The 15,659-nt window shown below is 35.1% G+C and overlaps 1 protein-coding gene across 6 annotated transcripts in view; it reads right to left on the bottom strand.

Annotated features, from left to right (window-relative positions):
• LOC107020502 (ultraviolet-B receptor UVR8) overlaps positions 1-11,510 on the bottom strand; it is a 36,888-nt gene extending 25,378 nt beyond the window's left edge. For 2 of the 6 annotated variants that reach the window (XR_003578347.1, XR_003578348.1), the window contains exons 1-2: positions 11,135-11,509; positions 8,331-8,407 (exon numbers count right to left, since the gene is read on the bottom strand). Coding sequence is in view for 3 of the 6 variants with exons in the window: in XM_015220895.2 (XP_015076381.2) it covers positions 8,331-8,407; positions 11,135-11,507 (450 nt within the window). In the remaining 3 variants the exon portion in view is untranslated. Of the gene's footprint in view, positions 1-8,330; positions 8,408-11,134 lie in introns of all 6 variants that reach the window. The other 4 variants (XR_003578349.1, XM_015220895.2, XM_015220893.2 and 1 more) reach the window with 4 other exon arrangements.
• Between the last annotated feature and the right edge of the window lie 4,149 nt (positions 11,511-15,659).

Below are 15,659 nucleotides of genomic sequence, written 5' to 3'. Positions count from 1 at the left end.
GGGGGGGAAGGGGGGGTTTATGGCCGCCTCACACAGAAGATGCAACACTATAGAAAAAATGAAGTTAATGGGACTTCACTTGATGGTCCAGATGACATCAACATTGAGATCAGAGATCTTGTCATTTTATCAGAATCTTTAGCAGAACCTAAGGTATGGGACAACGTGACAGATCAATGATGTGGATATAACTTGCTATAAAGACCACTTGAATGGTCAGAAGTTGGCATGTGATGAGCAACCAATGTCCAGGAGACGAGGCTCCAGGGCCAGATGTCTAGACCAAGGTGTTTTTATCAGAAATCTCAGTTCTTCCCTAAAGAAAATATCATGAAAAGTTTGGAGATGTTTTATAATCATCACTTTTTTTTAAAAGTGCTTTAATGCCACTAACATTGCCTTGATTCCAGAAAAGAATAAAGCTCTTGGATTGAGGGATTTCAGGCCCAAACATGGCTGGAAGCTTTTACAAGATTGTCTCCAAATTGTTGAGTGAAAAGACTGAAAAATGTCATGCAAAAAAATGAAAGAAAACTCCCAGATGGCTTTCATCAGAGGATACAAATCATGGATGCTGTTCTCATTGCTGGTGAATGTCTTGATTCAAAAATAAAAAGCAACACCAGTGGGGTACTTCGTAAATTTAACATAGAAATGGCATTTAATTATATGAATTAGATAGAGTAACCTGGTACCTGTGGCTGGTGGGAGCAGTGTTATCAAAGGCAAAAAGTGCAAAAAAGCTCTAAGGTATGTGGGGGCTTTAAACGCAAATAAAGCGTGTCTTTAACAAAAAAAGGCGCAAAGGGAGAAAAGAATAAAATATATATGTTTAGTCCAAGACTAATAATTATAAACATGAATGACAAATATATGACCAAAGAAATGAAAAAAATTACGATTAAGTGAAATATCAATTATTTAACCTCAAATTCTTCATAAGAGGCTCACTGGCAATGTTTGTCTTAGAACCTTGATGACGACATTAAAGCGCACATAAAGCGAGGCGAAGCGCTCAACACATTTTGAGTCTCGCTTAAAGGCTTAAGCGCGCTTAAAGCGAGTCTTTGATAACACTGGGTGGGAGGTGGCATGTTCCCGTGGAATTAGTCAAGGTGCACAAAAGCTTGCTCGGACACCACAGTCATCAAAAAAAATCATATGAATTGGAGATTCTTATTATGTTATGCATTCATGTTTTGTTAAGTCTAGTTCCAATCTTAGTGGAGGATTAATGATTGAAACAGCCCAACCCGCTAGTGATATAGTCCGCTTTGGGTCTAGGCATGCACGGCTTTAAAATGTGTCACTGGTGGAGAAGGTTTAGTTACTTATATACCCTACATCTCTCAAGTATTTTGTCGATGTGGTACTTCCTCTCCTCATATGGAGTCCGCATCCTCGCTGATTTTTACCCCACCATATGGGATTTTCTTGGACTCAACACTGAGGTTTACCCCACCTTACCGGATTTTCCTAAACTCGGTTGACCTCTTGCCCACATCGACAAAACTGACATATAAGTGGTTTTGATATCATTTGTGATAGTCCAGCCTGCTAGTGATATTGTCCACTTTCGGCCTAGGCCCATATGGCTTTAAAACACATCATTAGTAGGTAAGGCATTCTTACTTATATAGCCAACATCTCTCATGTGTTTTATCAATGTGGGGCTTTTTATCTTAAGTTAAGGTGTCACAATGATCTCTGAGAGGCAAAGAAGTCGTACTTGTGAGAAACATTGGAGAAGAATGTTATTGAATGTTGCCTCTACATTATTACATAGAGACCCCATTTATAGACACTAGTCACTACAATACAGTCATTAACCAAGTAGGATACTATTTATTATTTCTATTTCTATTACTATTCCTACTCTAAATAGGATTGTATAAACCTATTCATATTGTATCACTCCCCATCAAGCTAGTGCATACAAGTAATGTACCTAGCTTTTTACAATGTAATTAATATGAGGACTGATGAGAGGCTTGGTGAGATATCTGCAAGTTGATCACTCGACTTCACAAAACTAACAGTCAATCTCAATGTTATTGTTTTATCATGAAATATTGGATTTGATGCATAATATCAATCAATCTCAATGTGCTCGATATTCTCATGAAATACTGAATTTGATGCATAATGTCAATAATACACAAAGTGATTAAAATAGTGTTAAACTTCCCAAACCATGCTTGAGAAGACTACTTTAGACCATATAGTGACTTACATAATCAACACACGAGTCTACTAAACTCCCCCTGAGCAACAAAATTAGGTGGTTTCTCTATACAGACTTCTTCACAATGCAGTTATTGTCGAAAAGTTCTCAAAAACTAGTATAGGTATATGGATTGTCTTTGAATCAATAGATGAGTCCAAATTAAACAAGAAAGTCACTGAAAAAATGACAAGAACATGCTCATGCGCTAAAGTATTAAATTTGATGGCTAAAAGTGGTCACAATCTGAAAAATAAAGTTATACTGGTAGGGTAAGAATGATGACACGACCCTGCTGAGAAAGAGAATTATAGGATAGGATCGAAACAATGGCATGACCCAACTGGAAAATAGAAATTATACGGGTAGAGTCGGATTGACGGCAAAAAGAGAAATAATATGGGTAGGTCTAGAAAGATGGCACAACCCTAAAAAAATAAAATTTGAGGAGTCACCAGACTACGCAAATCAAATCTGAGGAGTCACCTAAAAAACACAGTGCTACACAACTCAGATATGAGAAAGTGGATCGGAAAAATCCACGGTACTATGCAAATTAAATATGAAAAGTCATCCAGAGAGATGCACCGTACTACGCAAATTAGATTTGAAAAAAAGTAGTCACCGGAAAGATGGCACGTTGTTGCACAAACTAAATATAAAAAAGTAGTCACCGAAAGAATGGCAAAGTGCTACACATATAAGATATGAGAAAGTAGTCATCGAAATGATGGCACAGTGCTACACGAATCAGATATGAGAAAGTAGTCACCGGAATGCTGGCACAGTGCTACACAAATTGACAAATTGTTCACGAAAAAAGAGTCACAGGAAAGACGGCACGGTGCTACACAAATTAAATATGAAAAAGTAGTCACCGAAAAGATAGCACGATGCTTACACAAATCAAATATGAGAAAATTCTCACCCTAAAGATACATGATGACCCAACTTTTTCTAACATAATCGTTGGCCAAATGGGCGGCATATATGGGTAATAGTCGCTCGTCAGCAGCGGAAGCTCTTTGATTGTTTATCAGGGGCTCTAGGGGCTCTGATACCAAAATACCAAATATAGGAAAAAAATATTTTTGAATTTTGTCTATACATTATTACATATAAAACCTATTTATAAACACTACAATACAATCTTTTACCAAGTAGGAAACTATTTATTATTTCCTATTCATATTCCTATTCTAAATAGAATTGTATAAACCTATTCATATTCCTATTCTAAATAGGATTGTATAAACCTATTCATATTCTAACAGTACTCACGTTCTCTTTTGTGGACTGGAAACCTACATTGATAAGTGTTGTTGATTGTCATACCACGAACTAGGATCTCCATCACATTCAAAAGGTTTATTGGTGAGCTCTGCTTTTGCAAGGATAGTAATTTTTTTTCCATTTATACAATCAAATTAGCACTTTCATAGACCGTTTTACAGTATTTAGGTTATGGATTTCTATCGTTTGCATTACAAATGTTATCTTTTTTTTCTGATAAAGTAAAGTTGTATTTTTCAGCAATGAGGGTATGCTGGCAATCATCAAAAAGATTTACATCAGTGACCCAAAATAAAAAAACTCAAGAAATTGCTACTAAACTTACAAAGAAGAGAAAAAATTTAAAATTTGTCGAGCATCCTCTATACCCTCCTCATTACACCAAAAACAGAAGGTCTTCATACAACGCCATTTGATCTTTTGTACTGACTCTGTAGTATTTTCCATACACCTCTTGTTTCTTTCTCCCCAAATAGTCCACCATATACAAGAGGGTATCATGTTCCACCATTTCTTCTGGCTCTTACTCCCCCCTCTTCTCACCCAGCAACTGAGAAGGTCTGCAGTGTGCTCTGGCATTGTCCAGTTTGTCTGTGTTCTGCTTAGAAAAATGGCCCATAATTGAGAAGTGACTTTGCAATGGAGGAATAGATGGCTATTAGTCTCATTTGTTTCATTACACAGTGAAACACCTGGAGGCTATTTCAAAGCCTCTTCTTTGCAGCTTCTCATGAGTTAGGCATGCCCTTCTAGCCACTAGCCATGAGAAACACCTCACTTTAGTTGGCACTTTATATTTCCATACCTTACTCCATGGTCCAGAGATTTCCTCTGGAAGTTCCTTCACTTTCCTATTGTACAATCTGCTGACTGACAACATACCATCATGATTGTGTTTCCAAATCATTACATCAACTTCTAGACTTGTGCCCTTGAAATCATCCAGCATTTTTAGCATCTCGGCTACTCTCCCTATCTCCCAGTCATTTAGTAACCTTCTGAAGCTGAAATTCCACCCTTGTTCAGATCATACCTCATTTACCATTGCATCTGGAGACGAGCTGAGGATATATATGTCCGGATAGGAAGACATCAAGGAGTCCTGACCAATCCAGTGATCTTTCCAGAAAAGAACCCTGGTCCCATTCCCCACTTTGTATCTAATACTGTGTTGTAGTTGGCCCCATAAATTTTTGATAGTTCTCCACACCGAGACACCATACGGGATATTCACCATATCGGAAACCCATGGGCTATTCTGGCCATACTTGTTACTGACAACTTCCTTCCAAAGTGCTTGATCCTCTCTTCCGAACCTCCACAACCATTTTGCTACAAACACTTGTTTTGTAGCCCCAAGTTTCTGATCCCTAACCCCCCTGAGCTTCTACTTAGCAAAGCAGGTTGCCATTTGACAAGATGTATCTTTTATCTTCCTTGATTCCCGACCAAAGAAAATCCCTCCTTAATTAATCAAGTCTTTCTTCCACTTTGGCTAGCATAGGGAACAGGGACATCACATAGGTAGGTAAAGAGTCTAGTACAGAGTTTATCAGAATGGTTCTTCCATCGAAGGATAGATATTAAGATTTCCAGTTTGCCAGCTTCTTCTCAGTTTTTTCAATTACACCATCCTATATCACTAGCTCTTTATGGTTGTTTCCAAGTGGCATACCTAGGTAAACAGTTAGAAGTTTTTCAATTCTGCACCCCAAAATGTTTGCTAAGGCCTGGATCTGTGTAACCTCTTTGATGGGATATATACAACTCTTCCTCCCGTTGACTGCCAAGCCTGAGACCGCCTCAAAGACTACCAATATCATTCTGACAATTCTAATTTGTTCCTCCTTAGCTTCGCAAAATAGGACAGTGTCGTCAGCATAAAGCAAATGACAAATTTGCATATCCGCCCCTGAGAGATTGCCTACTTTGAATCCTTGCAACAGTGAGTTTTGAGTAGCCACCCTCATCATACTATCGAATCCTTCCATGTATGATGAAAAGGAAAGGGGAAAAAGGGTCTCCCTGTCTAAGACCTCTTTCTGAGGGAAAAAAACCAGTAGGTTCTCCATTTATCAGATATAGAGCCTAACAGATTTTATACAGACCTCAATCCATCTCAACCATCTCTCACCAAACCCCATTTGTTTTAACATATTGAGCAAAAACTCCCAGTTAACATGATCATATGCCTTCTCAATGTCTAGCTTGCACATAACTCCAGAGTCGGCCCCTGTGAGTCTAGTATCTACACATTCGCTAGCAATAAGGGCAGCATCCATGATATGTCTGCCTTTTATGAATGCCATTTGATGTTTGTTTACCAGTTTACTGATTACTTTCTTCAACCTCTCAGCTAGCAGCTTCGCTATAATTTTGTATAGCCCGCCTATCAAACTTATGGGTCTGAAGTCCCTAAGCTCATTTGCCTCTTGTCTTCTTTGGGATAAGAGCCACAAAGGTGGCATTCAAGCTCTTCTCAAAGACCTGCTGATCATGAAATTGTCTGAAGGTATTCATGATATCTACCTTGAGCATCTCCCAAAAGTTTTGACAAAAGCTCATGGGAAACCCGTCCGGGCCAGGGGCTTTGTCGCTTGCACACAATTTGATTCTTTCTACCACTTCTTCTTCCTCGAACTGTCTTTGTAACCAGTCCTTCTCCTCAAAACTGATTCTTTCAATGCCTTGTAAGTTTAGACCAGGCCTCTAATTCTCAGTTTCTCAGTATAGTTTCTGATAGATATTGGTAATCTCTGTTTTGATCTCATCAGTATCAGTCAACTCTCTGCCATTTACTTCCAATTTTTCAATTAACTTTATTCTTTTGTGTGTTGTGGCCATCCTATGGAAGTACTTGGTGTTCTTGTCTCCATGTTTGAGCCATTGAATTCTTGACCTTTGTCTCCAAGCTATCTCCTCATTCCTCGAAGCTTCATCAGTCAATATTCTCTGCTCTTGTATCTTTTCCAGACAAGCAATTTGATTGAGTGTCTCTTCCTTCTTTTGTTTCTAGTTGACTTTGTTCTCATAACCCATTGTTTCAACTTCCCTTTCAATAACTTCAATTTGGAAGCTAAGATAAAAGAAGGGGTCCCATTTACTGAAAAGGAACACCACCAATCGTTTACCTTCTCCCTGAAACCTTCTACTTGCACCACCATTGCTCAAACTTGAAATAAGATTTCTTCAAGTTTAGCTCCCCGCAAGTTATTACTAATGTTATCACTTTGGATTACCTTACTTCTGCATAAAGTTCTATGGTTATGATAATAGAAAGAATATAAAGTATTTGGGTTATAGAAAGTTGACCCTCGTACTCCTAATTGTCTCACATAAATGGGGAGGGAGTAGTAATTTTCATCAATTTTGGAGCTTAGATCAAATAAGAAGTTATAAGTTCTATTTATATTGTATTTTAAGTATAAAGCCAAGAAGGTTCACTTACCAAGTTAATGAAGGGATGTCGGTCATGGCTTGCAAAGCAAAATGGTTGTGACACATTGGACATAAGCCTCTACTTCTTCCCAAACCCTATTCTCCATATACATCTTCAGGAAAGGACCAGTTAAAAAGTTTATAGACATTATTAGTCCTGATTCACATAATATTCCAGACATCGCTACCTTGAAAATCAATTGACCAACTCATAATCAAAGGCGCATCAAGAATCCATCTTTCTACTACAGAGACATTTTAGGGAGTGTAAGTATATTAAGTATGTATCTACCAAACTTATATGTTTACGATCCTTCATAAAACAGGCACCTCCGATGAGATTATTGTAGACCTAAGATATATCGAACTGCATATAACAATTTAAACTTTTAGACGAGTTGATCACACACTTTAACATAGTACCAAATCCAACTTGAGATCCATCATTAAAGTTCCCTATCACCCATTAACAAAGAACTTTGGCCCAAGAAAACAAAGCCATACATGCATGTTGCTAACCTAACATCAATAAATAAATGTGTCTCCTTTAACAGGTTAAACTTTTAGTTAGACGAAGTGTGAACACTTCATTAAAGATGAAAGTGAAAAAAGATAGGCATTTAGACACCTAATTTATTTTGGGAGAGAAAGTAGAAAGCTTGTAGAACATCCAATATCATCTAATCAAAAATATTTCATCTCAAGACTCAATGTCTCCCTTCTATACAAACTATTGAAATCAACCTCTCAAGAGAGGATCTCCAACTCCTATCTTCTCGCGACATAATTCTTTGGAGAACCAATCCCTCTCTAATCTTCACAAGGTTGTCTACTTCCCTCCCAAAAACAATAATTATGTCAGTGAAGTGTTCCTGTGGAAGTTATTCCTGTTGTTTCTCTTCTTCAACCACAAAATCCTAGCCTTTTCTATTCAACTAACCTATTTGGCCGTAGTTGTAATATTTGTCTGGCCCTTTAACTTCTCTGTTTTGATCATTTCTCCCTCCTTTGAAATAAATCTTTTCATCTCCTCCATCGAGATCTTCAGTTTGACTCCAGATCTAACCGAACAATTTTTCAGCCGTATAATTGTCACCGACTTCATATAAGTTTTCCGGAACTCACTTTCAAACATGTTTGCTTACCTAGAACACCCTTAAGTCTGTTCATTAGTCATCCATTGGTACTATACAGTTATTGCATGATTTCGAAAATGTATTCAGTTAATTAATGAAGTTAAATCCTATCCAAATACTACAACGTACTTATTGTATGATAAAAAAAAATATGTTCATTTGATAGATGAAGTTCTGTTTCCAAGTTTCAACCTATCCAAATTCTGAAACATGCATCAAGAAAGGTCAAAATAGCATACACTTATATAAGCTCTGTCATCTGACACCCCTAGCTGTCCATAATCATTGAGTCCACAGGCATAAACACGACCATGATCTGCAAAAAGAGAGGGTCATTAACTTGTAAGTAAGTCTCTACTGATGCATTAGCAATCAAACATTATTTTAGCGATAGTTTTGAACTGAACAATCCTATTGGGTCAAATACCTAGTAACAAACTCCTATATTCCTATCACTAGTTATTTCTGAACAAGTTATATCATGAAATAAAATTAGACAGATGCTGGTGGACAAGTCTGAATGCAATCTTCTATTAAATAAGCAAAGCTCAAAATGCACTAAAAAGGAAAGCACATATTGACAGAAAAAGTGCTATCAAAACAAGGAAAATGGAACTGCAATTGATGCTAACATGCATATCAAAAACCAGGCAATACAAAAGTCAGCATTGACTATTGAATTAGGTGGTTTCGACTATATGGATCTTCGATATCCATTTCGCTCAAGTATCACACCAAATATTCTATCCACCTCGTTCTCTCCTCCTAAACAATAAAATAGCTAGAGCAACATTCATAATGCGAACTGAAATTAAGATGAATAAAAAAAAATTTACGAAAATAAGATGAATGAAGAATATTTGGTCCCTGCTTGCTAAGGTGGTATTTCGAGCTCTGGTGGTGGTACTTGATTGTAGGAGTTAGTTGAAAGGAGGAAAGATAGAGGTTAATCAGGAGTTAGAGTTACATGTGTAATGTGAACCTCCTTACACATGTAACAGTAACACTAACTCATGCAACAACAACACTAACTCACGCAGACAACCTTCCGCTTTCTCAGATTTTTCGTTGTCAAAATCACCCCTGTAGTGGCTAGCCAAGTGAAAAAACACGCATTTCTCGGTACATTTGGAACCCATATTGCATTACATCGGAAAATGCTTCCCTAACCAAAAGTTACTCATAAAAGCACCAAGAACACTCTATTATTTCTCGGGCCCCACCACCAAACATCGGATTGAATTGCCTATGAAGTAAGGCTAATAATCTTTGACACTCATTCATTTCCGATCTTGAAAATTCCTTCTAAATCTCAAAAAGGCTCTCCACCTTGTGTCCCCCTAATTTGTTGAATAATCGGGTCTATGTTCCCACACCATTCATATCCCAAAAAAAAAAACTCTCCTCCCGTCTCTGACCTAGAATGAGATATTTTGCACAAAATAATCTCATCCCTTCATGATAATCCTCCACAAACTACAACTGAATAGAAAAATGATATCTCAAGTCTTCCACCCCCCTTTGTGATCCCAATTTATTGACTATCACCCCCCCCCCTCCACAAAACCTAGACTACCACCCCAAACCTCGACAACCATTTTCCAAGTAAAGCTTTATTAGAACTTTTAAATTTTTAATTCCAAGTCCTTCCCTTTTTTTAGGAAATGTGATAGTCTCTGAAGCACCAAATGAAATTCCTTGCCCCATCAGTTTGAGCATGAAATACAGACATGCAGGAACTAGTAAGTAGGATGCTCAATAAAGTTCTCTTAGTAAGCACTTCTGTACCGCCCTTTGGACTAATAATTTTTCTTTCTCGACCCTCTGAAGAAACGGATTTCCACACTGTATGATCCTTGTTTGAAGCACCTAAAGGTACAAGAAATGTAGTCAGAAGAGCCAAATCCAGCAATTCAAGACTCAAGCCAACAATATAATGTCATCCACCTCTCCAACAGGAATAATCTCACACTTCCTCAAATTAATTCTAAGACCTGACACCATCTGAAACTAAGTGAGAACTTGTCCTAACGAATCCAACCGAGTCTCAGTTGCACCACAAAAAAAAACTAAGGTATTAACTGCCTCCCTCCGTATTAAGATCGTCTCTATCCTTTTGATGGGGTTGCTTATGGCCAAGCTTATTTTGAGAAGTAGACAGTATCTACCTTTTCCTAGTTAGGAATATGTGTATGCGATTATAGACAGGTTTGAAGCTGAGTGTGATAACCCTGTGGCTGAAGTTAAATTACCCACTCAAACTGGAGGAATGAAGGTTTTATGACCCCAGCATAAACCTCAAAGCACAAAACACGCATAAAGCTCTTTCTTCCAAAATCTGCAAATAACTACTCTAAACTTGAACCTAGTAACCCGTTTTGGAGAAATAATGGGAAGAAACTTTTTGCTTGGTTATTGTTGAGTTCAAGGGGGTATCATCTCTACTCACCCTGAAAAAAATAAATTCATCCCTCGTGCTATCAAGTTAATCTTCCTTGGTTATTCTCGAGTTCAAAGGGGTATCGTGTCTACTCACCCTGATCTTCGGCGGTATCTTATGTCAGCCAATTTTACATTTTTTAAGTCTCGGTCTTACTTCACATCCTGATATCTCTGAAGTCTTACCTATAATGACTTTCAAGGAATCTAGTGTTACTTGTACATCTCTAGACACAGTTTCACCCCTCCCGACTTATCATGGCTGTCCACGGCCAGCATCATTCCCAGATGATTCACATCTGGCACCAGACCATGCATCTACTACACGTATTTCCTCCTAGTACACCGATTGCACTTGGAAAAGGCATAGGGTCCACTCCATCACTCGTAATACATTTTACTTCCAAGCATTAGTTCCATAAGTAAACCTATTTGCAAAGCATTACTCATCGCCTTAAGTTTTTTACTTTCTGGTTTATTTTATTTTTTACTAAATATAAGTGAGCTAAGCCCCCAAATTATATATTGTATGAATCATCACAAAAAATAACCCTAAGTATTTCAATATTGTAGCAAGATAATTTGTAAAGAATATTGTTAGAACCTGTGAGAAAGAGAGAATGAGCTCCGCCACATGCAATTTGACGGAGGTTTTGATTATGAAAAGCAGAAGAAGGAAGAACATTAGGTCTCCATTGCGACTCAAGACTTCCATGCCCTAGCCTGCCATGATCACCGTTCCCCCAAAGGGCTGCTAATCGCCGATTTCCATTAAATTCAACACTGGAAACTGAAAAACACCTCACACACCACGATGATCTCTTTGTAACTGCTCTTCCTATTATCATCTTTGTCAATTGAAGGAAGATGTTCAACTTCAACGATACTATACATACTTCTTCAATAACTAGTCTATGGCTTAAACTCTGCCAACGTCTACTCCAATGTTCAATCCTTTTTTTTCTTTTTTTTTTCATTAATTATATTTTAAATAGTATTTGTGAGAGTTTAGTTATGGAAAAAAATTATCAATGCATTTTTTATATTAAGCCTATGTGCTTTTTAGGTATGTCTTGGGTTGATTTATATATATATATATATTGTTATATCTATTCTATATTAAGTAGAAAGACATAAAATACATTTTAACTAATTTTTTCAATAAGAATTTGCGAGAGTTAAATTATGAATAAGAAAAGGCAATTTTAAAATATTAAAATCAGTTCATTGTATAAGTTTTTGTATGTGTCTATTCTATCAATTAAAGATATATATAAAAGTAAGGGAAAAGGGTCTGATATACCCCTCAACTTTGTCATTTAGAGCTGATATACCCCTTGTTATGAAAGTGGCTCATATATACCCCTAAATAATTTTTTTTTTAAAAATAGAAGTAATAAATATAAATTTAAAACTAATTTTTTAACTTCCGGTAAATGAAGGGTATATGTGAGCCGTTTGTATAACGGGAAGGGCATATATGAGCCACTTTTATAACGAGGGGTACATCAGCTCCAAATGACAAAGTTGAGGGGTATATCAGCTCCAAATGACAAAGTTGAGGGGTATATCAGACCCTTTTCCCTAAAAGTAATAATTTGTTTTATATAATTTTTTAGAAGTTTGTGATTTTTTTATTGGAATTTGATGATTTTTCAATTTAGTATTTACCTGTTGTGGACGTGAGAAAGAAAATGAAAATTATAGTGATTATTGCTTGTCATCTTATTTGCTTAAAAGAGATCTTCAATAAAATTGGATTTTCTATTTTTAGAAAAGAAGCAATATAGTAATTCTAACAATTAAGAGTCGTTTAGAGTGAAAGATAAGAATAAATAGTCATGAGATTAAATTTTGGCGTTTTGTTTGGTTGACATGTTTGAGAGAATTTATCCTATAATTTATATCATAATGATGAGATAAGTTATCATATATACATAGTGGATAATTTATCCAAGATAATTAGTCCTGAAATAACTTGTTCCCTACCAAGCGACCTCTTAGAGATAAAACATATGCTATAAGCTATAATAATAACAAGGCAAAAAGGTTTGGTGAACCCTTGTACTTGTTTTACGTTTGTATTGTGAACCCTTCTACTTGCTCCTTTGTCATTTGAATTCCTAAATTCATCAAAACACAATATTCTAAACGCTATTTTTGACTTGGCATCTGATGTGACAGTTAATTCCAAAGAACCTCTGACACACACCTATTAGGAGCGTAAGACCCTCGGAAAAGAGTCTAACAATCATATTAGAGTTTTATAAAGTCATCATCTTCCTATTTCTTGGCCTTTTTCCCACAAATTTCTTCTCTATTGTTTTTTGTCATCATATTGCTCTCTTCCTTATGAAACACGTCATGAAAGACATAACACTACTACCAAACTATCTTACACTAGCATTAGGGAAAAAAAAAAGGTGAAATCCCCAAAAAAGTTCAACAAAATCAATATAATTGACTAAAATTCCAAATTCTAAACAAAGACAAAACAGAGATCAAATCTAGACTAAACAACAAATAAATTTAAAAATAAATCAAAAAACTTACCTAGATAAGTTGAAAATCAAACAAAAAACTCAAATAAATATTGACATTGACCCTCTATTTCAGTTCCAAACCAAATTCAGATTTATTGTTTTTTTCTCGTCCTCCTCACCTTCTCCGATCAAAGTGCCTTCGTTCTCACCATCTCCGACAAGCTTCAACCCGCAACTATAAACGAGAACTGGCAACAACAACATCAAAACCCCCAAACTAATTCCGTTAATAAGTTTCAACTTTCAAAAAGCCGCCAATTGTGAACAACTAGAAACAGTTAGACAACCCAATAGACCTCACTCTCCTTAGTGCCACCGGCTACCATCAAAACTGCAATCCAACATAACCTATAATCAACTTTGAACCCCAACGAGATTGTAAACAATCAGAAATCATATCAACATTTTTTACTTTAATGAAAAGAGTAGAAAAGGTTGGAAAAAGGAAAAGGGTAAGAAAGATGAGTAAAAGTGACGAAGTGAGATTGTGGAAAGGGAGATTGGAGAGAGCTATGCCAAAGAGAAATAAATATTGGAAAGAGAAAAGTAGCTACATTAATCAAATATAATATTATACGTGTGCTATTTTATAATTATTTTTAAATTACGTATCAGACATTTGTGATACACACACAATTGAGTAGCAAAAATTGTGTTTAAAATGTTGTGTAATGATGCGTTCAAGGGTTCAATTAACAAAGTGATACGTAGAAGGTTTCACGATACAAACTTATTCAAGTACAAGGGTCTACCTGATTATTTTGTCTAATAATGATAATATTTTTTTAAAAAGAAATTCATAATCATGTAAAATTTTGCAAAATTTCTATTATATATGAAGTGGTAGGACGACCAAGGGTAAAAATGTAATTTTATTTTTTATTCTAACAAATAATTTTATTTTTTATTCTAACAAAAAACTATTTAAAAAGATAGCAAGAAAAACAAAAATTCTAGAAACATCTTTCTACATATGAAGTATAAAAATATAATTCCGTGCTAACAAAAATCTACCAAGAATAATAATAAGAAAACTAAATAGTTCTAGAAACATCATTAGTTATTATTAGTACGATACACTTTCTTTTCTTTTATGAGTTATTGCGATACCTATTGATTACTCTATTTTATTATTATTTTAATTAATTTCTAATATTTTTTATATTCATTATGCTTATTAAAAATATCTACTTCAACATAAAAATTCATTGCTCTCTAATTAATATACCTGAAAAGAAATAAGTCTGATAAAATTAATAATATGTATTAAATTGTAATTAAAGAATAAATAAAATTTATTTTAATATATTTAAAAGATGTTAAAAAGTAACTTTACAAATAAAATGAATAGGATGATATATATGCATTTAAAGTAAACTATAAATGTCTAAATGTTGTAAAATAATATATTGTGGATGATTACATTACTTCCCTCCATTATGAAGATAATCCACTACACCAAGAAGTTAATACATTATTTCCCTTCATTACGAAGAGAACCTCCACCTTTATAATAATTACTTTTGTAACCTTTCACCTCCATAACCTCCTTCTTTATATTTCTGTTTAATGTCATGTTTATAACTAACCTTTTGTATACCTCTATGTTACACTATAAATAGAGACATAAGGGATCCTATTGTAGACACTTGAAGGTTTGATAAATGCTTGGAATAATAAGAAAATATCTCATGTATCCCAATTTTTATTGTTATCATCTTTTATATTTCTTGTCTTGTTTTACTTTAGTTTTACAATATTAAGTAGACTATAAAATTTCTAGATCATAACAGAGTAGTTCTTCATTGAATATAATCAAGTTTATACTTTTGCTTGATTTCAAACATATTCAACTTAATATGCGAAGTGATGTAAGTTTGATTTTAAAATTGAAGTCGTCGGATCAAAACTTGGTATTTTTCTATTATATAGAAATGTAAAGTTGAGGACAATCAAGGGTAATATGGTCATTTCATATATATTTCATTTTAAATGTCTATTAATTGTATTTTTAAACTTGTCAAAATATTTATTTTCAAGTGGGTAAATTTCCTCCACAAGTTACATAACTTTTCTAAAAACTATAAATTATAAGATTTTTCTAGAACTAAGTCTATGACACAAATAAATAGACACTAACTCATTCTTCATTTTATTCACTCCTCAATTCTCTCCGTCTCATGTTTTTTATCAATAAATTTCTCGCCCTTTATTTTAATTTGTGTGCTAAATATTATACACTCTGGCATATATCTCTTATTAGGAAGACCATTAATGCAACTTTCTTCCAACATTAAGAACTTCATTTTTGATCAATTTCCTATATAATGACCCTACCTTTGTAAAATAGTTATAAGACAAAAGTAAAATTCAATATTTCTTAGTTGACGTATCACTTATGGGACTTGTTCATATAGTCAATTTTTCAGCAAAATTCAATCGTTCCACACTGTCCAAACACCCTAATGGATTAGTTAACATGTTAAATCTAATGTCAATCAAAATTGTGTTTCTCAAAATGCCTAATCCAAAAGGAATGCAATCACTGAGCAAGCTCTGCAAGAACAAAAATTTCGATAATTTCGG

This window comes from Solanum pennellii, chromosome 5 (genome assembly GCF_001406875.1).
Source record: "Solanum pennellii chromosome 5, SPENNV200".
Lineage (NCBI taxonomy): Eukaryota > Viridiplantae > Streptophyta > Magnoliopsida > Solanales > Solanaceae > Solanum > Solanum pennellii.
Note: the sequence above shows the minus strand (reverse complement) of the source record. Positions and strands in the feature narration are given on the sequence as shown.